Raw genomic sequence first — 17,839 nt, 5'->3', positions numbered from 1 at the left:
ATTGGTTTATAGAAGCAGGTACCCACGTGCCATCTCCTCATTGGTTATACCCACATGGGTGATTGAAAGACGAACTGTTTTGCCGGTAGTCGTGGTAATACTATGAAAGTTTAGATGCGATCACCATATAAGTTCAACGATGAAAAAGCCTGGAAGGAGGAGAGATGACTAGAAACGATTCGGTTGGCCGTTTTATGTGTGGATTAATTGGCGGAGTAGAGGAGCTTGTGCAGTTCAGGTAAAATAACAACTCAATGTTTATATCCCAGGACAAATTAGCTAGCAACAGCAAGCTAGCTAAATAGGACAAATTAGCTAGCAAGTGCAAGCTAACTAGCTAGATTGCCATACATGTTTAATGCTTTTCGACCTGTCCCCAAATTAATGTCATTGGTTCAGAGTTTGTTTTGATATTTTAACCTGCGTGTCGGGATCGCGTTTGGTGTAGGGGGAAAAAATAAATGTATGCAAGATAGCGCACGATGGCGCACGCGCGTAGCCAGTTTGGGTTCCGTGTAACTGTTATAGGCCTATTTCTATTTTGCCCTGTTTGTCAAAAGTGTTGGAAACACTTGTCATTAATCAACTGACTGGCTTTCTTGATGTCTATAGTATTCTCTCTGGTATGCAATCTGGTTTCCGCTCAGGTTATGGATGTGTCATTGCAACCTTAAAGGTCCTCAATGATGTCACCATTGCCCTTGATTCTAAGCAATATTGTGCTGCTATTTTTATTGACTTGGCCAAAGCTTTTGATACGGTAGACCATTCCATTCTTGTGGGCCGGCTAAGGAGTATTGGTATCTCTGAGGGATCTTTGGCCTGGTTTTCTAACTGCCTCTCTCAAAGAGTGCAGTGTATAAAGTCTACCCCAAGGCTCAATCCTAGGCCCCATGCTCTTTTCAATTTACATCAACAACATAGCTCAGGCAGTAGGAAGCTCTCTCATCCATTTATATGCAGGTGATACAGTTTTATACACAGCTGGCCCCTCCCCAGATTTTGTGTTAAATTCTCTACAACAAAGCTTTCTTGGTGTCCAACAAGCTTTCTCTACCCTTAACCTTGTTCTGAACACCTCCAAAACAAAAGTGATGTGGTTTGGTAAGAAAAATGCCCCTCTCCCCACCGGTGGGATTACTACCTCTGAGGGTTTAGAGCTTGAGGTAGTCACCTCATACAAGTACTTGGGAGTATGGCTAGACGGTACACTGTCCTTCTCTCAAACATATCAAAGCTGCAGGCTAAAGTTAGTTCTAGACTTGGTTTCCTCTATCGTAATCGCTCCTCTTTTACCCCAGCTGCCAAACTAACCCTGATTCAGATGACCATCCTACCCATGCTAGATTACGGAGACATCATTTATAGATCAGCAGGTAAGGGTGCTCTCGAGCGGCTAGATGTTCTTTACCATTCGGCCATCAGATTTGCCACCAATGCTCATTATAAGACACATCACTGCACTCTATACTCCTCTGTAAACTGATCATCTCTGTATACCTGTCGCAAGACCCACTGGTTGATGCTTATTTCTAAAACCCACTTAGGCCTCACTCTCCCCTATCTGAGATATCTACTGCAGCCCTCATCCTCACCATACAACACCCGTTTTGCCAGTCACATTCTGTTAACGGTCCCCAAAGCACACACATCCCTGGGTCGCTCGTCTTTTCAGTTCGCTGCAGCTAGCGACTGGAACGAGCTGCAACAAACACTCAAACTGGACAGTTATCTAAATATCTTCATTCAAAGACTCAATCATGGACAATAACTGACAGTTGTGGCTGCTTTGTGTGATGTATTGTTATCTCTACCTTCTTGCCCTTTGTGCTGTTGTCTCTGCCCAATAATGTCTGTACCATGTTTGGTGCTGCTACCATGTTGTGTTGCTACTATGTTGTTGTCATGTTATGTTGCTACCATGCTGTGTTGTCATGTGTTGCTGCCTTTCTATGTTGTTGTCTTAGGTCTCTCTTTATGTAGTGTTGTCGTGATGTGTGTTTTGTCCTATATTTATATATTTTTTATTTATTTAAATTTTGAATCCCAGCTTTACTGTACAATATACTCATTAAACCTGATTAATGGGGTATATAAATGAGAATAAAAACCTGATTTGTGTACTCAATCTCATATGCTTAATTGCATTATTCTTGTTGAACAATTTTTACTTGGCTACTTATTTTTTTTATTTGCATATAGGAATTCCAACACATTTTCCATTTTATGCAGTGGGTGATTTCATTTCCTCTCCTCATCTTGCATGTAGGTGTGTTTCTGAAGGAGGGACAGTTCCTGGAAGTTTTGGCAGCTTCAGCTTGTCTCACTGCGGTCAGCCTGTTGACTGATGGCTGCTTTCCTGCTGTAGTTCACCAAACATCCAGGCCTACAGACTGGATGGCACTGATACATTTAGGAGAAGTTCAAATTAAGAGACAAGGATAATACTTTCTTATTTTTAGAACAAAATATATGACATGGTGAGATATGAGAAACACAGGCCTTCTGTATATTTTATTATTTCGTATTTATGTAATACTCTTGTTTTTCTTCCTCTATAGACCTATTCTAATTTAACTTGTGTTTTTGCTTTGAGTTTTTTTTCTCCATTTTTATCTCAGGTTGGTATTTAGGCTAATAGTCTATTATGCCCTTACACGTTCAGAGATGATCCATCCAGTGTCTAACTATACATTGTGACCATGCACCCTGTTGTAGCCTTCAGAATGTATGTGCTTGCACCCATTCTTCACGCTCTGTCCTGTCGATACAGACAGTTAAAAGTATGTATAGCCTCTATCACGGTCCTATGCTGTACTGCCGAAAGCCATAGCCACCTGTATGTACAACGAACCACTCAGGTAAGGCCTGACCACAGAAGTAGCCGTGTGGGACGTGTCTCTAAAGATCAAAGGGGCCAGCACACATTTCGACAGTTGTAGTGAGAGAATGAGAGAAGCGCTGCTTCCTCGCAGATTAAGCGTCCTAGGTCGCCGCGCACAATTGGCAAACCTCTACAGAAACGTCAATTTATCTAAACAACGACATTCAATGAGACATTTTAGTTTGTTTGTAGTTGTTTTTTTTACGTCAACGTTCACAATGTTACACGCGAAATATCGTAGTGTCCTAGTTTTCTTCACAACTTTTTGGTTTTACGCATCTTTTTCCCACGGGAGCGGATTTAGACATTCTACTATCTTGGACCCTCATGGGAAATACCATCTAAAGTGGAGGTTTGACCGGCGAACAATTACTTTCGAAATAGAAGTGGAAACGACAGGATATGTAGGATTTGGTCTATCTCCCAACGGTGCAATGGCGTTGTCGGATATTGTCATTGGTGGAGTCACAGATGGAAGACCCTATCTACAGGTATGCACCTGGGTTTTACAGAATGAAAGTGACGCAGCTAGGCCTATGCCGTGCTTTTTATCTCGAGGTGGGCGACTTTCAATTGCATTTTTACATGACATACATACACTTCAGTTGTGCTGCTATAGGAAAATAAGGATTTATATTACATTTACGTTGAACTCTTTTCCCAAGGCTATTTGGGTATACTGTGGGTGTTGAAATAGTCCTATCTAAATCCTGATTAAAATAGCTATAAAAAAATTGCCATTGAGGATCTCCAAATTAAACCAATAGTGACATCTGTTATTGGTTAGGTGTAACTAGGTATGGTAAACTGCTGTGATGCACAGCCAGCCACTCATGGCTTAACTCCAACAGTGTAAGGGGTCTTGATATTGCTACACATCACAGGAATCTCGCTCTGCCTCAGGGATGAAGGATAACATTTCTGGCAATGATGCCACACAATCTAAAATAACCTCTCTCATTGTGTTACCAGAAGGAGACGGTAGCTGTAGTTTTGTGCCAATGTTGTTGTTGTTTGCCCGCCTTAGTGGAAAATTGTCATACATATTTGCAAGCTAGGCTTGGCAGTGACAGCCAGACACTTGCCAACAACAGCCCCATTTTATACCTGGTGCTAACATGGGTCCTGTGTCCTGAGATCTTGTCCAGATTTTGATTGTACCCACATTTTCAGAAATCTGTCTACACATGCTATTACAATGTGTCTCCGATCTGTCCATGGTGTCCCCATTGTGACCAGATTTCCTGGTTCCTCCCTGTATGCTAATTATTACAGAGCCATTCTTTCAAAATAATATTTATTTATTTTAAGACACAGTCAATGGTGCCACCTGTCTATGATTTTAGAGTTGTCACTGTGCAGATCCGTCTACACTTGTAAGATATCCAGACACAATGCCTGACTACCTCCGGAGGTGTTCAATGCCTGACTAATGCATGCCAGGAAGATCTGATCACAATCCGATCACAATGCGCCTTTTAATCGACTACACCTGTCTAAAAATGTGGGGACAATCAGAATGTGGACAAGATCAGGACAAAAGACGCTAGTGCCAAGATGTTAGTGGCAGGTATAAACGGGGCTCAAGACAAATTAGGTATAGTAACTGTGGTAACAGTCGTCATCCTAGCTATAGTAATCGTACAGTAATAGGTCATTATTAATAATAATAATAATAACAGTAATGCACATTTGTAGTTTAGAGTGCTCTTTCAATTGTGTCATAAGAACACTGGTTTTCCCCAAGTTTAGTGATTTACATCTATGTATCTATAAATAAACTGAAGAGCTCTCTTATCCTCTCCTTCATTTTTGCTTAATTACAGTGTTATTTCAGCCAGAATAGTTGTGTTTTATCCGGCATGCTTTCTACAGGATTACTTTGCAGACGCCAAGAGAAAAGTGCAAAGAGATGTTCAGCAGAACTACAGGCTGGAGTATGGCAGGGAGAACAATACACACACTGTCCTGGCTTTCAGCAGGGATCTCCTGACCTGTGACACAAATGACAAGGACATCACGGTACGTGGGTGGTGGAAATGTTTTATCTATGGGAAATGTGGGGGTTGTTTGTATGTTTAAATGTGTGCTTGTGTATGGGGTAAGGTGGGTGGGCGTTTTAGTTGAAGTGTCAGTTCATGCCCGAGGTGTCATAGTACTTCTTACAGAATTTTTACATTGAAATGAATTGATAGATAATAGATGTGTAATATGTGCTGCCCAGGAAAGCACAGTGAGGGTGATATGGGCCTACCACAGTGAGGATGTGGGACCGTCAGGACCGATGTACCATGGCGTGAACAGGGGGAGGAAGAGTATGCGGCTCCTCGACCCAGGAAGTAAAGCTAATATTACCTCTGGGACTGACTTTTTCAACTTGCAAAACATTAACGTAAGTGTAACAGTCGGAGAAGACCAAAGCTACCCACTATCCATCCGTCTCTTAAACAAACCTGATACCACTTCTGGCTTTTGTTACTTCTGAGAGACCTTTCCAACTCTGAGACCGTATTTGCACTGTGTGAGATTTAGTCACATTTTATCAAGAGTAAACATCAGTCTTGCTGTCTTGTTGTTTCTCTCAAGATAGGTGCCAGTGCCGTACAAGGACACTACCTACTGGTGTCAGATATTTAAGATCCAGGAGGTACAGCAGAAGCATCACATAATTAGAGTAAGTACACGCTTGGAAATCATTGAGCTATATTAACATCACAGCAGAAAAACAATAGCAAATCGACGACAGGCTTTCTCTTGAGGAAGGACTAGCCTTATAGTTCAGTCATGGCGCAGTCATTTTGTTTACCCTTCTCTAAAGGCATCTCACCTGGATAGTTTGAGTTTTTATTTGTCTGCCTGCCTCCCTCTTTCATTGCTGTCTGAAGTATGTTCCCGCCTGTGGGGAGCGTTCTCTCACTTCTGAGCCGCACCTGCAGCTTGTTTGCAGCCTCAAATTGCTACTGTGTATTAAAAGAGCCATTGTTTTAATTATATACCCCAAACATAATTGAACAAGTATGAAACCAAAAGGCTTCAAAACACACTTGATTAAAGGAGGTAGCGCGTACAATTTAGAATCAAAGGTATGGTACGATGACAGATTGATTTGTCATAAATACCAAATGTGCTCTTAAATCTAAATACCAAATGTGCTCTTATGTTTATCTACACTGCCTTAGCTATATAATGTAATATGGAATAGTGGTACTGTATCGTCTTATCATTTGTCATATCACTTGACTGTTCTGTCAAGTCAAACACTGTTACACAAAAACAAAACAAAAAAGGCAAATATTGAGAGCAGTAGAAGGTGCAAAATGTATTTCTCAAATGCTTCTCTTCATTTGTCTCTCTGGACACACTATTCAAGGTGAGCATCTCATTGCTTCTTTTGATGTTGTCATGGCTATGGCCTCTTCGAAGTTCAAATGCCTGGACTGAGCAAGAGCTCAAAACAAAGAGTCTTCAGTCATTAAGTGAACCAGAGCCAGAAAGAGATAAATATAGCTCGCTCCCTCTTCTCTTACTTCCCCTCCAGGACATAGCTTACTGTACTGCCCATGGAGCTGGTTCTTCTCTTCTGTTCTCCACTCTGCCACTCTGATGATAACAATTAGAGCATAGACTGAGAAATACCAGCACCATTCTAGACTAAAAATATGCTCCAGTGAAAAAAAAAGATGTGGAAAATCCTAGCCTTATTAACAGCTGGGGGTGTCTGATTCCACTATGCACAACATGCGCTGTTGTTGTAAGATAGCCCATATATTGTTGTGAACTCTTATTTTAGAGGGCTCTTTGCATAACGAAATGATGTAAGATACTAAAAGAGTTGCTAGCACACAATTAGAGTGAAACGGAAATCATTTGGTTATCCAAATGGGAGTCAGGCTGTTGTCATTAAACATATTTTTCCGTCCCAGATGTGTTCATGTGCGTGTGCATGATGTGTGAGTCAGCGAGTGAGAGGCAGTATGTAAGACATCTGTTTTTATGCGTGATCTGAATAGGACTGTCTCATCCAATTCATCTGTGGTCTATGAAGAAAAATTACCGTTGTTCTTTTTGGGGTTTTAAAGCATTTATACAGAAGTTTAAAAGAGCCAGTCTCATTTTCCCTGTGCACGCCTATCCTGACATAAAAATGTAAAAACCATTCCCATGGTATTTTCTCAGTCACGGTTTCTCTCTCTACCCTCTGCTCCACCTGTTTCATCCCTCTGGGGGATTTATTTGGCCTTTCACCACCTCACCACACCCGCTTTTATCTTGGGCACCGCAACCTCACTTCCTGTTTAGCTGACTCTGACTTTCAAGACTTCCTGAAAACTGTGTCTACATGACATGCGTATTTTAGTTTGATAGACGTATTCTATTTAATAAGGTCCTCTATTCAGAGACAGCGGCCTATAAAGTGTTCAAATCGTCTAACAAGGGATACTCTTTCTCCCCCTCTCTCATGGCACAATCTCAACCTCTAACTTCGACTACGACAGCTGCTTCCACCCTAAATAATAACAATTGAGAAAAAGTAAAAGGAAGAATGTCTAAATATTTATATGGTGGTCATAGGCCAAGCTTTGGTCTTATGTCATGCTGATTTGAAAGGAGGCCTCACAGTATGATGTCACAGTTTGCCCAGCAGGCAGCAAGCTGCTTTGCTCAGAATCGCAGGCCAAACTAGAGGCCCCCATTGAGGAAAAAATATTATTTTTCACTACTTCCATCCTATGGTGAGCAGGGCCAACCGAATCCTGTTTATCCCATCTCATGTGTATCCTACGGTTAAGAGCAATAGAATTGAGGTCTTTTAAGGCAAGTGTAGGCAATTCAAAAGAAGCCAACTGTGGTTAGAATGCATTCAAATGTACAACTTCCCCTCTTTTGTTTACAGATTGAGCCTTTGATTCAAAGGGGCCACGAAAACCTGGTTCATCACATTCTGTTGTATCAATGTGATAGCAACTTGAATGAGAGTGAGCTCGATGCCAGCCATGAATGTTACCATCCAAATATGCCTGACTCATTTCTCACCTGTGAGACGATAGTCTTCGCCTGGGCCATTGGTGGTGAGGTGGGCAATTGTTTTCTACTTGTAGTGGTTTTAAATTCAGTGTCGTAATACATTTCATTAGCTACATGTATTTGCATGTATCGGAGTGACCATGTAAGCTTCCTTATCGACATGTTCAGTATGCCTCTCAAACTACCCTCACAGGGGTTCACCTATCCACCCCATGTTGGACTGTCCATTGGCACAGCCATAGACCCTGTCTATGTCCTGATGGAGGTCCACTATGACAACCCAGCCCTTCAACAAGGTATAGTATACCAACTAGGACGCGGCATGTTACAGCGTGTTACATAAACAGTGAATGTGGCTTGTTTGCCATGGCCATTGTGTTTTTCCTTTTCACCCGTTCACAGCATACATATTTGTGTGCCAAAGTGACATCTACAGCACTTTACAGTGCAACGTTCAGTTACCCTGTTAATGGTAATGTTACGGTTTCCTTCTCAGGAGTGGTGGACAGCTCTGGCCTGCGTCTCTTCTACACCCCGGAGCTGCGTCAGTATGATGCAGGTGTGATAGAGACAGGTGTGTGGGTCAGTCTGTACCACATGCTACCTCCAGGCATGCAGGAGTACGTCTCAGAAGGACACTGTACCCGCGAGTGTCTGCAGGAGGTAAAACAGCCAGCTCTGGCGGTGTTTCTCAATCTGGTGCGATGCCAAAAGTCCCATTTCACTAGGGAACAACAGGAGTCCAACATCCACTGTTAAATTACTGTTATGCTATATCACCTACAGTGACAAGCCTTTGTTTTATTCTTGCTACGTTCCCAAAACAGTGATCATCCAAAAGTGCAATTAAACTAAAAAAGCACTTTCTGCATCTGTGAGAGAATATCTCTTTGCTCCTCCATCAGTCCCTAGGCCAGGAGATGCCTAGCGGAGTGAGGGTGTTTGCTGTTCTGATGCATGCCCACCTAGCTGGCCGCGCCATCAGAACCAGACACTTCCGGGAGCAGGAGGAGCTGCAGCCCCTGTCACATGACGAGGAGTTTGACTTCAACTTCCAGGAGTTCCAGCTGCTGAAGGAAGAGAGGCTGCTGTTACCTGTTGGTACACTGCTATACTGTTAACCTGACATGTTAAGTAGTGAAGGAAACATGGGAATATAAATCTACTGCTTGAGCTTCCCATGCAGGTCTAAGCATGTTTACCTCACCCTTTGATGAACAGTAAAGATTTATGATTGCATTACTTTGATCCACCGACATACTGTAGATACAGGACAGAAGTGGTTCATTTTGGGGGGTTTTGCTCACTTATGTGAAAAAGATTTCATACCAACGGCTGTTGCCTTTGACCGCAGCAGTACAGCCGTGCTAAAACACCTTGTGTACTGTTGCTTTAGTGTTATATTGATGTTGTACTTTATGACAACGCCATTCTGTTTGATGTGGGGTTCTAAATTCACAACCCAGAGAAGAGCCTTGATTTCAATCTGTTTTCTTTTCAGGGTGACAATTTGATCACAGAATGCAAGTACACCACGAAAGGCAGACAAAACATGACCTGGGTAAGAATGTACTACTCACAATCCACATGGATAAATGAAAACATACTTTTTTTTCTTTAATTATCTGTTTTTATGAGTTTACAGAGATCACAACATTTTTCAGTGTGTCCTATTGGTCCTCCGGCTGAGCCTATTTGAGTCTATTTGAGCTCGTGTTTCTCATCTGTCTGTGCTTCCAGGATTTGATGATTTGGTTGGTTGCCGGATGGTACAATAGTGATCATGTTCACGCCAATTTTATTACAGAACCCTTTAGGATAGAGCTATGGGATTCTTTCTTTGACTTCAGCATCGCCATGAGACAGACACAAAGCACAATGTTTTGAAACATTCTTATCTTGAAGAATAGTTATATTGAAGAGCACTATCATTCCTATTTCTCAAAATTAAGAAGGATAATATATCAATGGAAAGAGCGTAGGCTACTTGAATGCCATTGAATGGAATTTTGTTATAGGAATGAGTTGTGTTTCCCCTGCATGAACCTCTTGGTTGATACTTTCAGATGTATGTGTCAAAGACTGTCTGTTCTTGGCTGAACAATCTGTCTGCAAATACAACCCCAGGACCACAGACGAATCTTGGTTATATCGCTGTTTGCAGCTACTGGCACTGTTTCTTACAGAGACGTCAAACTAACACCTTTCTGACGACTACAGTCGTTAAACAGGGGTAGTTTTCTTCTGAAGTTACTCTCTACTGTTCAGGAGAAAACATGATAACTCATTGTTATTCTGGAACGATATAAAACTGAATTCTAATCCATTGTTATGATTTTGGGAATTCATGCCAATTATTTTCCCCCTGAAAAACACATTGCTTGCCATTGCAACTTTGTCCAGCGCATGGCGCCATAAAGCAATGCTTTTGTGTCTGCTCCTTGTTAGAAATAATACTCCCTGAAGTAGTACTTAAAGGGATAATTCACCCAAGTTACAAAATGTCACATTGGTTTCCTTACCATGTAAGCAGTCTATGCACATGGTATGACACTAATCCATGATTTGGTTTAGTTTCCCTGGCACTGTTTCCAAAATGATAACATTTTAGCATTTGTGGCACAAATGGGTAAACTATCACTCACATTCAAATTTGTTCCGAAACAGATTTTCATGATTTCTTAGTGGCTGTTAGAGTTGATGATTGTTACACAGATATCAATGTATTTGTTGACAAATGTTTCTGTGGAACTAAATAGAATGAAATAAAAGTGTAATGTAATAGTTGTAAAACATGGTAAGTGTTACCTTTAATTTAGCTGTGGTATTGACGTTTAATATTGAGCTTACTGATTGTCTCCCAGGCTTGATTTATTGATTATTTTCCTCTGGTTGTTCCTTCAGGGTGGTTTGACCACCAGGGATGAGATGTGTCTGTCATACCTGCTCTACTATCCCAGAGTGAACCTGGCCAGGTGTGAGAGCCTCCCTGAGATCACCGGGCAGCTCAAGTTCATTGGAGTCAAAGAGATCCAGGCCCCTGTCACGTAAGTATGCAGCTGTATACTGTAACTGCAATACCTATGCAGCAGTTCAAGTTGGAACCTGTAACAACAATTGGGGAAGATACTTTTGAGGTGGAGAGTTTCTCTTCCTGGAGCACCTTTCAAACGTCATACTTCTCAGGGAGAAGTTTAGTTACTGCATGTTATACAGAGAGTACATACAGTGCATTCGGAAAGTATTCAGACACCTTGACTTTTTCCAAATGTTGTTACGTTAAAGCCTTATTCTAAAATCTACACAAAATACCCCATAATGGCAAAGTGAAAATATTTTTTTAGAAATGTTTGCAAATTTATAAAAAATAAAAAACAAAAATACCTTATTTGCTATGACTCAAAATACAGCTCAGGTGCATCGTGTTTCCATTGATCATCCTTGAGATGTTTCTACAACTTGATTGGAGTTCACCTGTGGTAAATTCAGTTGATTGGAAAGGATTTGGAAAGGCACACACCTGTTGTCACGTTCGTCATAAGGAATGGACCAATGCCCAGCGCGCGTAGAGTTCCACATATTTTAATAAATAGAAACTCACCAAACAAAACAAACAAGCACAAACGAAACGTGACGTTCTGGACTACTCACAGGCAGCTACACAAACACAAGATCCCACAAAGCACAAAGGGGAAATGGCTGCCTAAATATGATCCCAATCAGAGACAACGATAAACAGCTGCCTCTGATTGGGAACCATAACAGGCTAACATCGACATATAAACACCTCGATGACCCACCCTAAATCACACCCCGACCTAACCAACATAGAGAATTAAAACTCTCTATGGTCAGGGCGTGACACCTGTCTATATAAGGTCCCACAGTTGACAATGCATGTCAGAGCAAAAACCAAGCCATGCGGTCAAATTAATTGTCCGTAGAGCTCCGAGACAGGATTGTGTTGAGGCACATACAGTGGGGAGAACAAGTATTTGATACACTGCCGATTTTGCAGGTTTTCCTACTTACAAAGCATATAGAGGGCTGTAATTTTTTATCATAGGTACACTTCAACTGTGAGAGACGGAATCTAAAACAAAAATCCAGAAAATCAAATTGTATGATTTTTAAGTAATTAATTTGCATTTATTGCATGACATAAGTATTTGATCACCTACCAACCAGTAAGAATTCCGGCTCTCACAGACCTTCAGTTTTTCTTTAAGAAGCCCTCCTGTTCTCCACTCATTACCTGTATTAACTGCACCTGTTTGAACTCGTTACATGTATAAAAGACACCTGTCCACACACTCAATCAAACAGACTCCAACCTCTCCACAATGGCCAAGACCAGAGAGCTGTGTAAGGACATCAGGGATAAAATTGTAGACCTGCACAAGGCTGGGATGGGCTACAGGACAATAGGCAAGCAGCTTGGTGAGAAGGCAACAACTGTTGGTGCAATTATTAGAAAATGGAAGAAGTTTAAGATGACGGTCAATCACCCACGGTCTGGGGCTCCATGCAAGATCTCACCTCGTGGGGCATCAATGATCATGAGGAAGGTCAGGGATCAGCCCAGAACTACACGGCAGGACCTGGTCAATGACCTGAAGAGAGCTGGGACCACAGTCTCAAAGAAAACCATTAGTAACACACTACGCCGTCATGGATTAAAATCCTGCAGCGCACGCAAGGTCCCCCTGCTCAAGCCAGCGCATGTCCAGGCCCGTCTGAAGTTTGCCAATGACCATCTGAATGATCCAGAGGAGGAATGGGAGAAGGTCATGTGGTCTGATGAGACAAAAATAGAGCTTTTTGGTCTAAACTCCACTCGCCGTGTTTGGAGGAAGAAGAAGGATGAGTACAACCCCAAGAACACCATCCCAACCGTGAAGCATGGAGGTGGAAACATCATTCTTTGGGGATGCTTTTCTGCAAAGGGGACAGACGACTGCACCGTATTGAGGGGGGGGGGGGGGTGGATGGGGCCATGTATCGCGAGATCTTGGCCAACAACCTCCTTCCCTCAGTAAGAGCATTGAAGATGGGTCGTGGCTGGGTCTTCCAGCATGACAACGACCCGAAACACACAGCCAGGGCAACTAAGGAGTGGCTCCGTAAGAAGCATCTCAAGGTCCTGGAGTGGCCTAGCCAGTCTCCAGACCTGAACCCAATAGAAAATCTTTGGAGGGAGCTGAAAGTCCGTATTGCCCAGCGACAGCCCCGAAACCTGAAGGATCTGGAGAAGGTCTGTATGGAGGAGTGGGACAAAATTCCTGCTGCAGTGTGTGCAAACCTGGTCAAGAACTACAGGAAACGTATGATCTCTGTAATTGCAAACAAAGGTTTCTGTACCAAATATTAAGTTCTGCTTTTCTGATGTATCAAATACTTATGTCATGCAATAAAATGCAAATTAATTACTTAAAAATCATACAATGTGATTTTCTGGATTTTTGTTTTAGATTCCATCTCTCACAGTTGAAGTGTACCTATGATAAAAATTACAGACCTCTACATGCTTTGTAAGTAGGAAAACCTGCAAAATCGGCAGTGTATCAAATACTTGTTCTCCCCACTGTATCTGGGGAAGGGTACCAAAAAATGTCTGCAGCATTGAAGGTCCCCAAGAGCACAGTGGCCTCCATAATTCTTAAATGGAAGAAGTTTGGAAACACAAAGACTCTTCCTACTGTAGATCTGGCTGCCCGGCCAAACTGAGCAATCAGTGGGGAATGGCCTTGATCAGGGAGGTGACCAAGAACCCGATGGTCACTCTAAATGAGCTCCAGAGTTCCTCTGTGGAGATGGGAGAACCTTCCAAAAGGACAACCATCTCTGCAGCACTCCACCAATCAGGCCTTTATGGTAGAGTGGCCAGATGGAAGCCACTCCTCAGTAAAAGGCACATGACAGCCTGCTTGGAGTTTGCCTAAAGGCACCTAAAGACTCTCAGACAATGAGAAACAATGGTCTGATTAAACCAACATTAAACTCTTTGGCCTGAATGCCAAGCGTCACGCCTGGAGGAAACCTGGCACCCACCCTACGGTGAAGCATGGTGGTGCCAGCATCATGCTGTGGGAATTTTTTTCAGCTGCAGTTACTGGGAGACTAGTCAGGATCGAGGGCAAGATGAACGGAGAAAAGTACAGAGAGATCTTTGATGAAAACCTGCTCCTGAGCACTCAGGACCTCAGATTGGGGCAAAGGTTCACCTTCCAAAAGGACAACGGCCCTAGGCACACAGCCAAGACAACGCAAGAGTGGCTTCGGTACAAGTCTCTGAATGTCCTTGAGTGGCCCAGCCAGAGCCCGAACTTGAACCCGATCTAACATCTCTGTAGAGACCTGAAAATAGCTGTGCAGCGACGCTCCCCATCCAACCTGACAGCGCTTGAGAGGATCTGCAGAGAAGAATGGGAAAAACTCCCCAAATACAGGTGTGCCAAGCTTGTAGCGTCATACCCAAGAAGACTCGAGACTGTAATCGCTGCCAAAGGTGCGTCAATGAATTACTGAGTGAAGGGTCTGAATACTTATGTAAATATGATATTCAATTATTTTATTTTTTCATAAATTTGCAAAGTTTCAAAACATTTGTTTTTGTTTGTCAATATGGGGTATTGTGTGTAGATTGATGAACAGAACATTTTTACTATCCATATTATAATAAGGCTGTAACGTAACAGAATGAGGAAAAAGGGGTGTTAATACTCTCAGAATGCACTTGTACATATGTTCGCTCAGGCCTGAGAGAGAGAATAGGGGACTGGAAAAGATTTATGGGACAAGGAGATTGCAGGCCATTAGAAGGAAGGAAGGACAGAGGAATATGGACTCACACTAGCCCAGTGGGGTCAACATGTGGAGCTGAGCTGCAGCTGAGAACAGTGATACTCATTGTCCTGTTTTAGGCGATTCTGTTATGTTTTACTAGTTAGCATGCTGGAATTTGACGGCGAGATACACAAAGCAATAGTTTATTGTTTTCCTCACTATGTTTTTTGCTCTTGAATTCCATTCATTTTGTTCAAAATAACATGTTTTTCATCAACTTAAAGGAAACCATACACAATAGTTGCTGTGAAAATAATCATTTTGCCGTAACGTTTCAATTTGTTTGCTTTAAGCGCATAAAAGGAAATCCTAAAATATAACGTCATTTTACTTCATATAATGATTACATTACATAGAAGTCAGTTAATTGTATGTCCGGTACAGTAAACACAGTTCAACGTGTTCCTTAATCCGATGCTACGTATTGTAATGTGTCCATGGTCTCTACTGTTCATATGCTCCTGTTTAGTAGGTTGTGTAAGGTAGACCTTGGCCCTGGGAATAATGAGAGGCCTGGAAATGAGAGCCTATTTCATGGGTTCAGCTGCTGGAGTGCATTTACTCCTCCTGCTATTACAGCGGGACGCAACTCCTTTTGTCCTCATTTACAAGAACGAGGAGGTTTTTGAATAGATCAGGTTGGCTGCTCTGAAAAGATTAGGTTACACAGCTCTTTCTTCCATCCGAGAAAGGCTATGTGCTCTCCAAGAAACCTTGTCGTAAAGACGAACACTAACCTTCTGTAAACACAAACAGGCCTTAGCAGGAAACTACTAAATGTCCCACTTCCCCTAACGTCTACCTCATGGAAATGCTTTGGGAATGATTTGGTTAGCAGCTCTGCCCTTTTTCCTTCTGACCATAAGTTGTCCAAAATGTTGAATAATGTACATGTACACGTATGCAGCGACTGATATATTGCGCATCAGCAGGCTTCACTTAATGTACATTCCTCTTCTGTCAAAGGACCTGGCCTTTCATGATCAAGAGCCCAAAGAAGTACAGCAACCTGTCCTTCACAGAGGCCATGGACAAGTACAGGTGGTCAAAGAAAAGAGGGAAGTCCTTCAACGAGATGGTTCTACAGCTGCCCATTAACGTGCGCTGCTCCAAGTGGGGGCAGGACGAGTGGTCGGTGAGTGTTCCGTCAGAGCTGGGGCTGAGGATCAGGCAGCTGGGGCTGGGGCTAATCTGGTGCTATCAATTAGTCTCTGTCGGAGATACATATATGTCATCCACCAATGAAACTGTGCCCTTTCACTCTTCCGGGATGTTGATTTATATTCATTTTGTTGAAAGTTATTTGTTTAATTTGACTGTATAATATATGCTTGAATGTGCTTTGGATAGTCATCTTCCTCACTATATTTCATAGTTATTCCTATTTCCCTCTCTTTCTTTTCCCCCTCCAGATTCAAGGGACGTTAGTGTCACCACCAGAGGCGAAGCCTGAAGTCAAGCCTCCCTCCATGGTGTGCCGTTCTGCCTCAGAGCCACACAGCGGAGTGGTTCTACTCTTTACATTGTGCCTCACATACTCCATAGTCCAGGCCTGTTTAAGCCTTTAGCCTTTAGCCTATAGCCATGCAACTGTGTGAATCACACCACTCACTGTGGAATGAAATAGGATTGGTCATCAGAGTTATTAGAAGGAATCTTCCATCAGATGTGCTGATGTTCACATGGTTGATTTTTGGGAGGTTATTGTCTAAATATATACAAAAACATACTTTTTAAAATGTTTTATGTCCAAGAGTTAATAAATGTTTATTTAGAGTTGTATTTTGGAAAGTAGCAGTATTAGCTATGGCCGAGATGGTCAAGTTTAGGTTGGTAGTTATTTTACGTTGAGTGTAAGACCCTTTTTGCTAGTATTGCCCATGACACATTCTTCATAAAGCCTATGATTTATGGATACATTGCCCAGAATTTAGGCCTTCAATATAGTCCCAAATACCAGTGAATTTCTCCAGACCTGATTCAAATAATTGACAAGGCTACATAGAAACATATAGATGGCTCAGGGTCGTTTCAGTACTGTAAGGCCACTGTTACAGCCTTGGTCACCCTGGTACCGCTAGGAACATCTCTCCCTAAGGCCGCAGTGCTGCCAGCACCGCTAGTCCGACTTACAGCGATTACTCTGACTGAGTAACTCCAATGTGCCAATGTCCCATACAGTCGCAAACAGGGCAAAAAGGAAGGTCTCATTCTTGCTTTTCTGTTAGGAGTTGGAGAGAAGACTCATGGAATATGGAATACTGTGTTATTTCCAGACCATGTGGATGACATTGGATGAATGGTTGATTGAATGGATGAGTGGATGGATTTTTTTCATCTAATGGATACAGCAAGATACATCAATGGGATAGGGACGGGGAAAGAAGGTATGTGAATTATTAGATGACATGGGACATTTATGAAAAGGTATTACCATCATGATCTTTTACTAAGTTATTGAGTGTTTTGTTTCTCTTTGTGCCTCTAGTTAGGCGTGGATAGCTATGAAAAGGAGGTTTTCTGAATGGGGATGAATTTGCCACCATTTACAGTGTGGGATTGATATGAATTGTTTGAGAGAGTCATGGGTGAAAACATGACCTTTTTTTCCCCGTTCGGCTACCTCTCTGTCTGACAGTTCTTCTATCTATGTTCTATGAGTCTGTGCCAACTTTCCTCTCTGTTTCTGTGGTGCATGACATAGAGGTGATACCATAGAATACTGAAAGTACGAGATAGTATCCATCCACTCTCTCTCAAAACTGGCAAACCAAAACTACACAAATTTAAATAGGGATTTTTTAAATTTATGCCAAAACCAGAAATCCAAGTTAATTGAGGATTCCCTGATAGTCATATTGGTCTGTATGCACTGAGGTGACCTTTTTTAAAATTATTTTCACCCCGTGTAAATCTAATTAGTATAATAAAAAATCTCCATCAAAATCTGTATGTTTAAGCAATCATTGGCATGTTTAACAATGGAACATCCACAACTGAGAATATTGCAGAAATTTGAAAACAAATAACAGTTTGAGGAGCCTTTTAAGAGGCATCCTGTTGCGAAGTGAGAAGCCATGTAAG

At 42.1% G+C, this 17,839-nt stretch overlaps 1 protein-coding gene across 1 annotated transcript; it reads left to right on the top strand.

Annotated features, from left to right (window-relative positions):
- Positions 1 to 2,952: 2,952 nt before the first annotated feature.
- LOC120019454 (DBH-like monooxygenase protein 1 homolog) lies at positions 2,953 to 17,631 on the top strand. The gene is made up of 12 exons (XM_038962748.1): positions 2,953 to 3,375; positions 4,760 to 4,906; positions 5,109 to 5,276; positions 5,475 to 5,558; positions 7,779 to 7,958; positions 8,103 to 8,205; positions 8,406 to 8,572; positions 8,815 to 9,006; positions 9,411 to 9,470; positions 10,814 to 10,956; positions 15,722 to 15,890; positions 16,168 to 17,631. The coding sequence occupies exons 1-12, from the start codon at positions 3,052 to 3,054 to the stop codon at positions 16,321 to 16,323; spliced, it is 1,893 nt and encodes a 630-aa protein (XP_038818676.1). The 5' UTR covers positions 2,953 to 3,051; the 3' UTR covers positions 16,324 to 17,631.
- The last annotated feature ends 208 nt before the right edge of the window (positions 17,632 to 17,839 follow it).

This window comes from Salvelinus namaycush, chromosome 24 (assembly GCF_016432855.1).
Source record: "Salvelinus namaycush isolate Seneca chromosome 24, SaNama_1.0, whole genome shotgun sequence".
In the NCBI taxonomy this organism is placed as follows: Eukaryota; Metazoa; Chordata; class Actinopteri; order Salmoniformes; family Salmonidae; genus Salvelinus; species Salvelinus namaycush.
The sequence above is the reverse complement of the archived record's forward strand: the minus strand, read 5'-3'. Positions and strand labels throughout refer to the sequence as shown.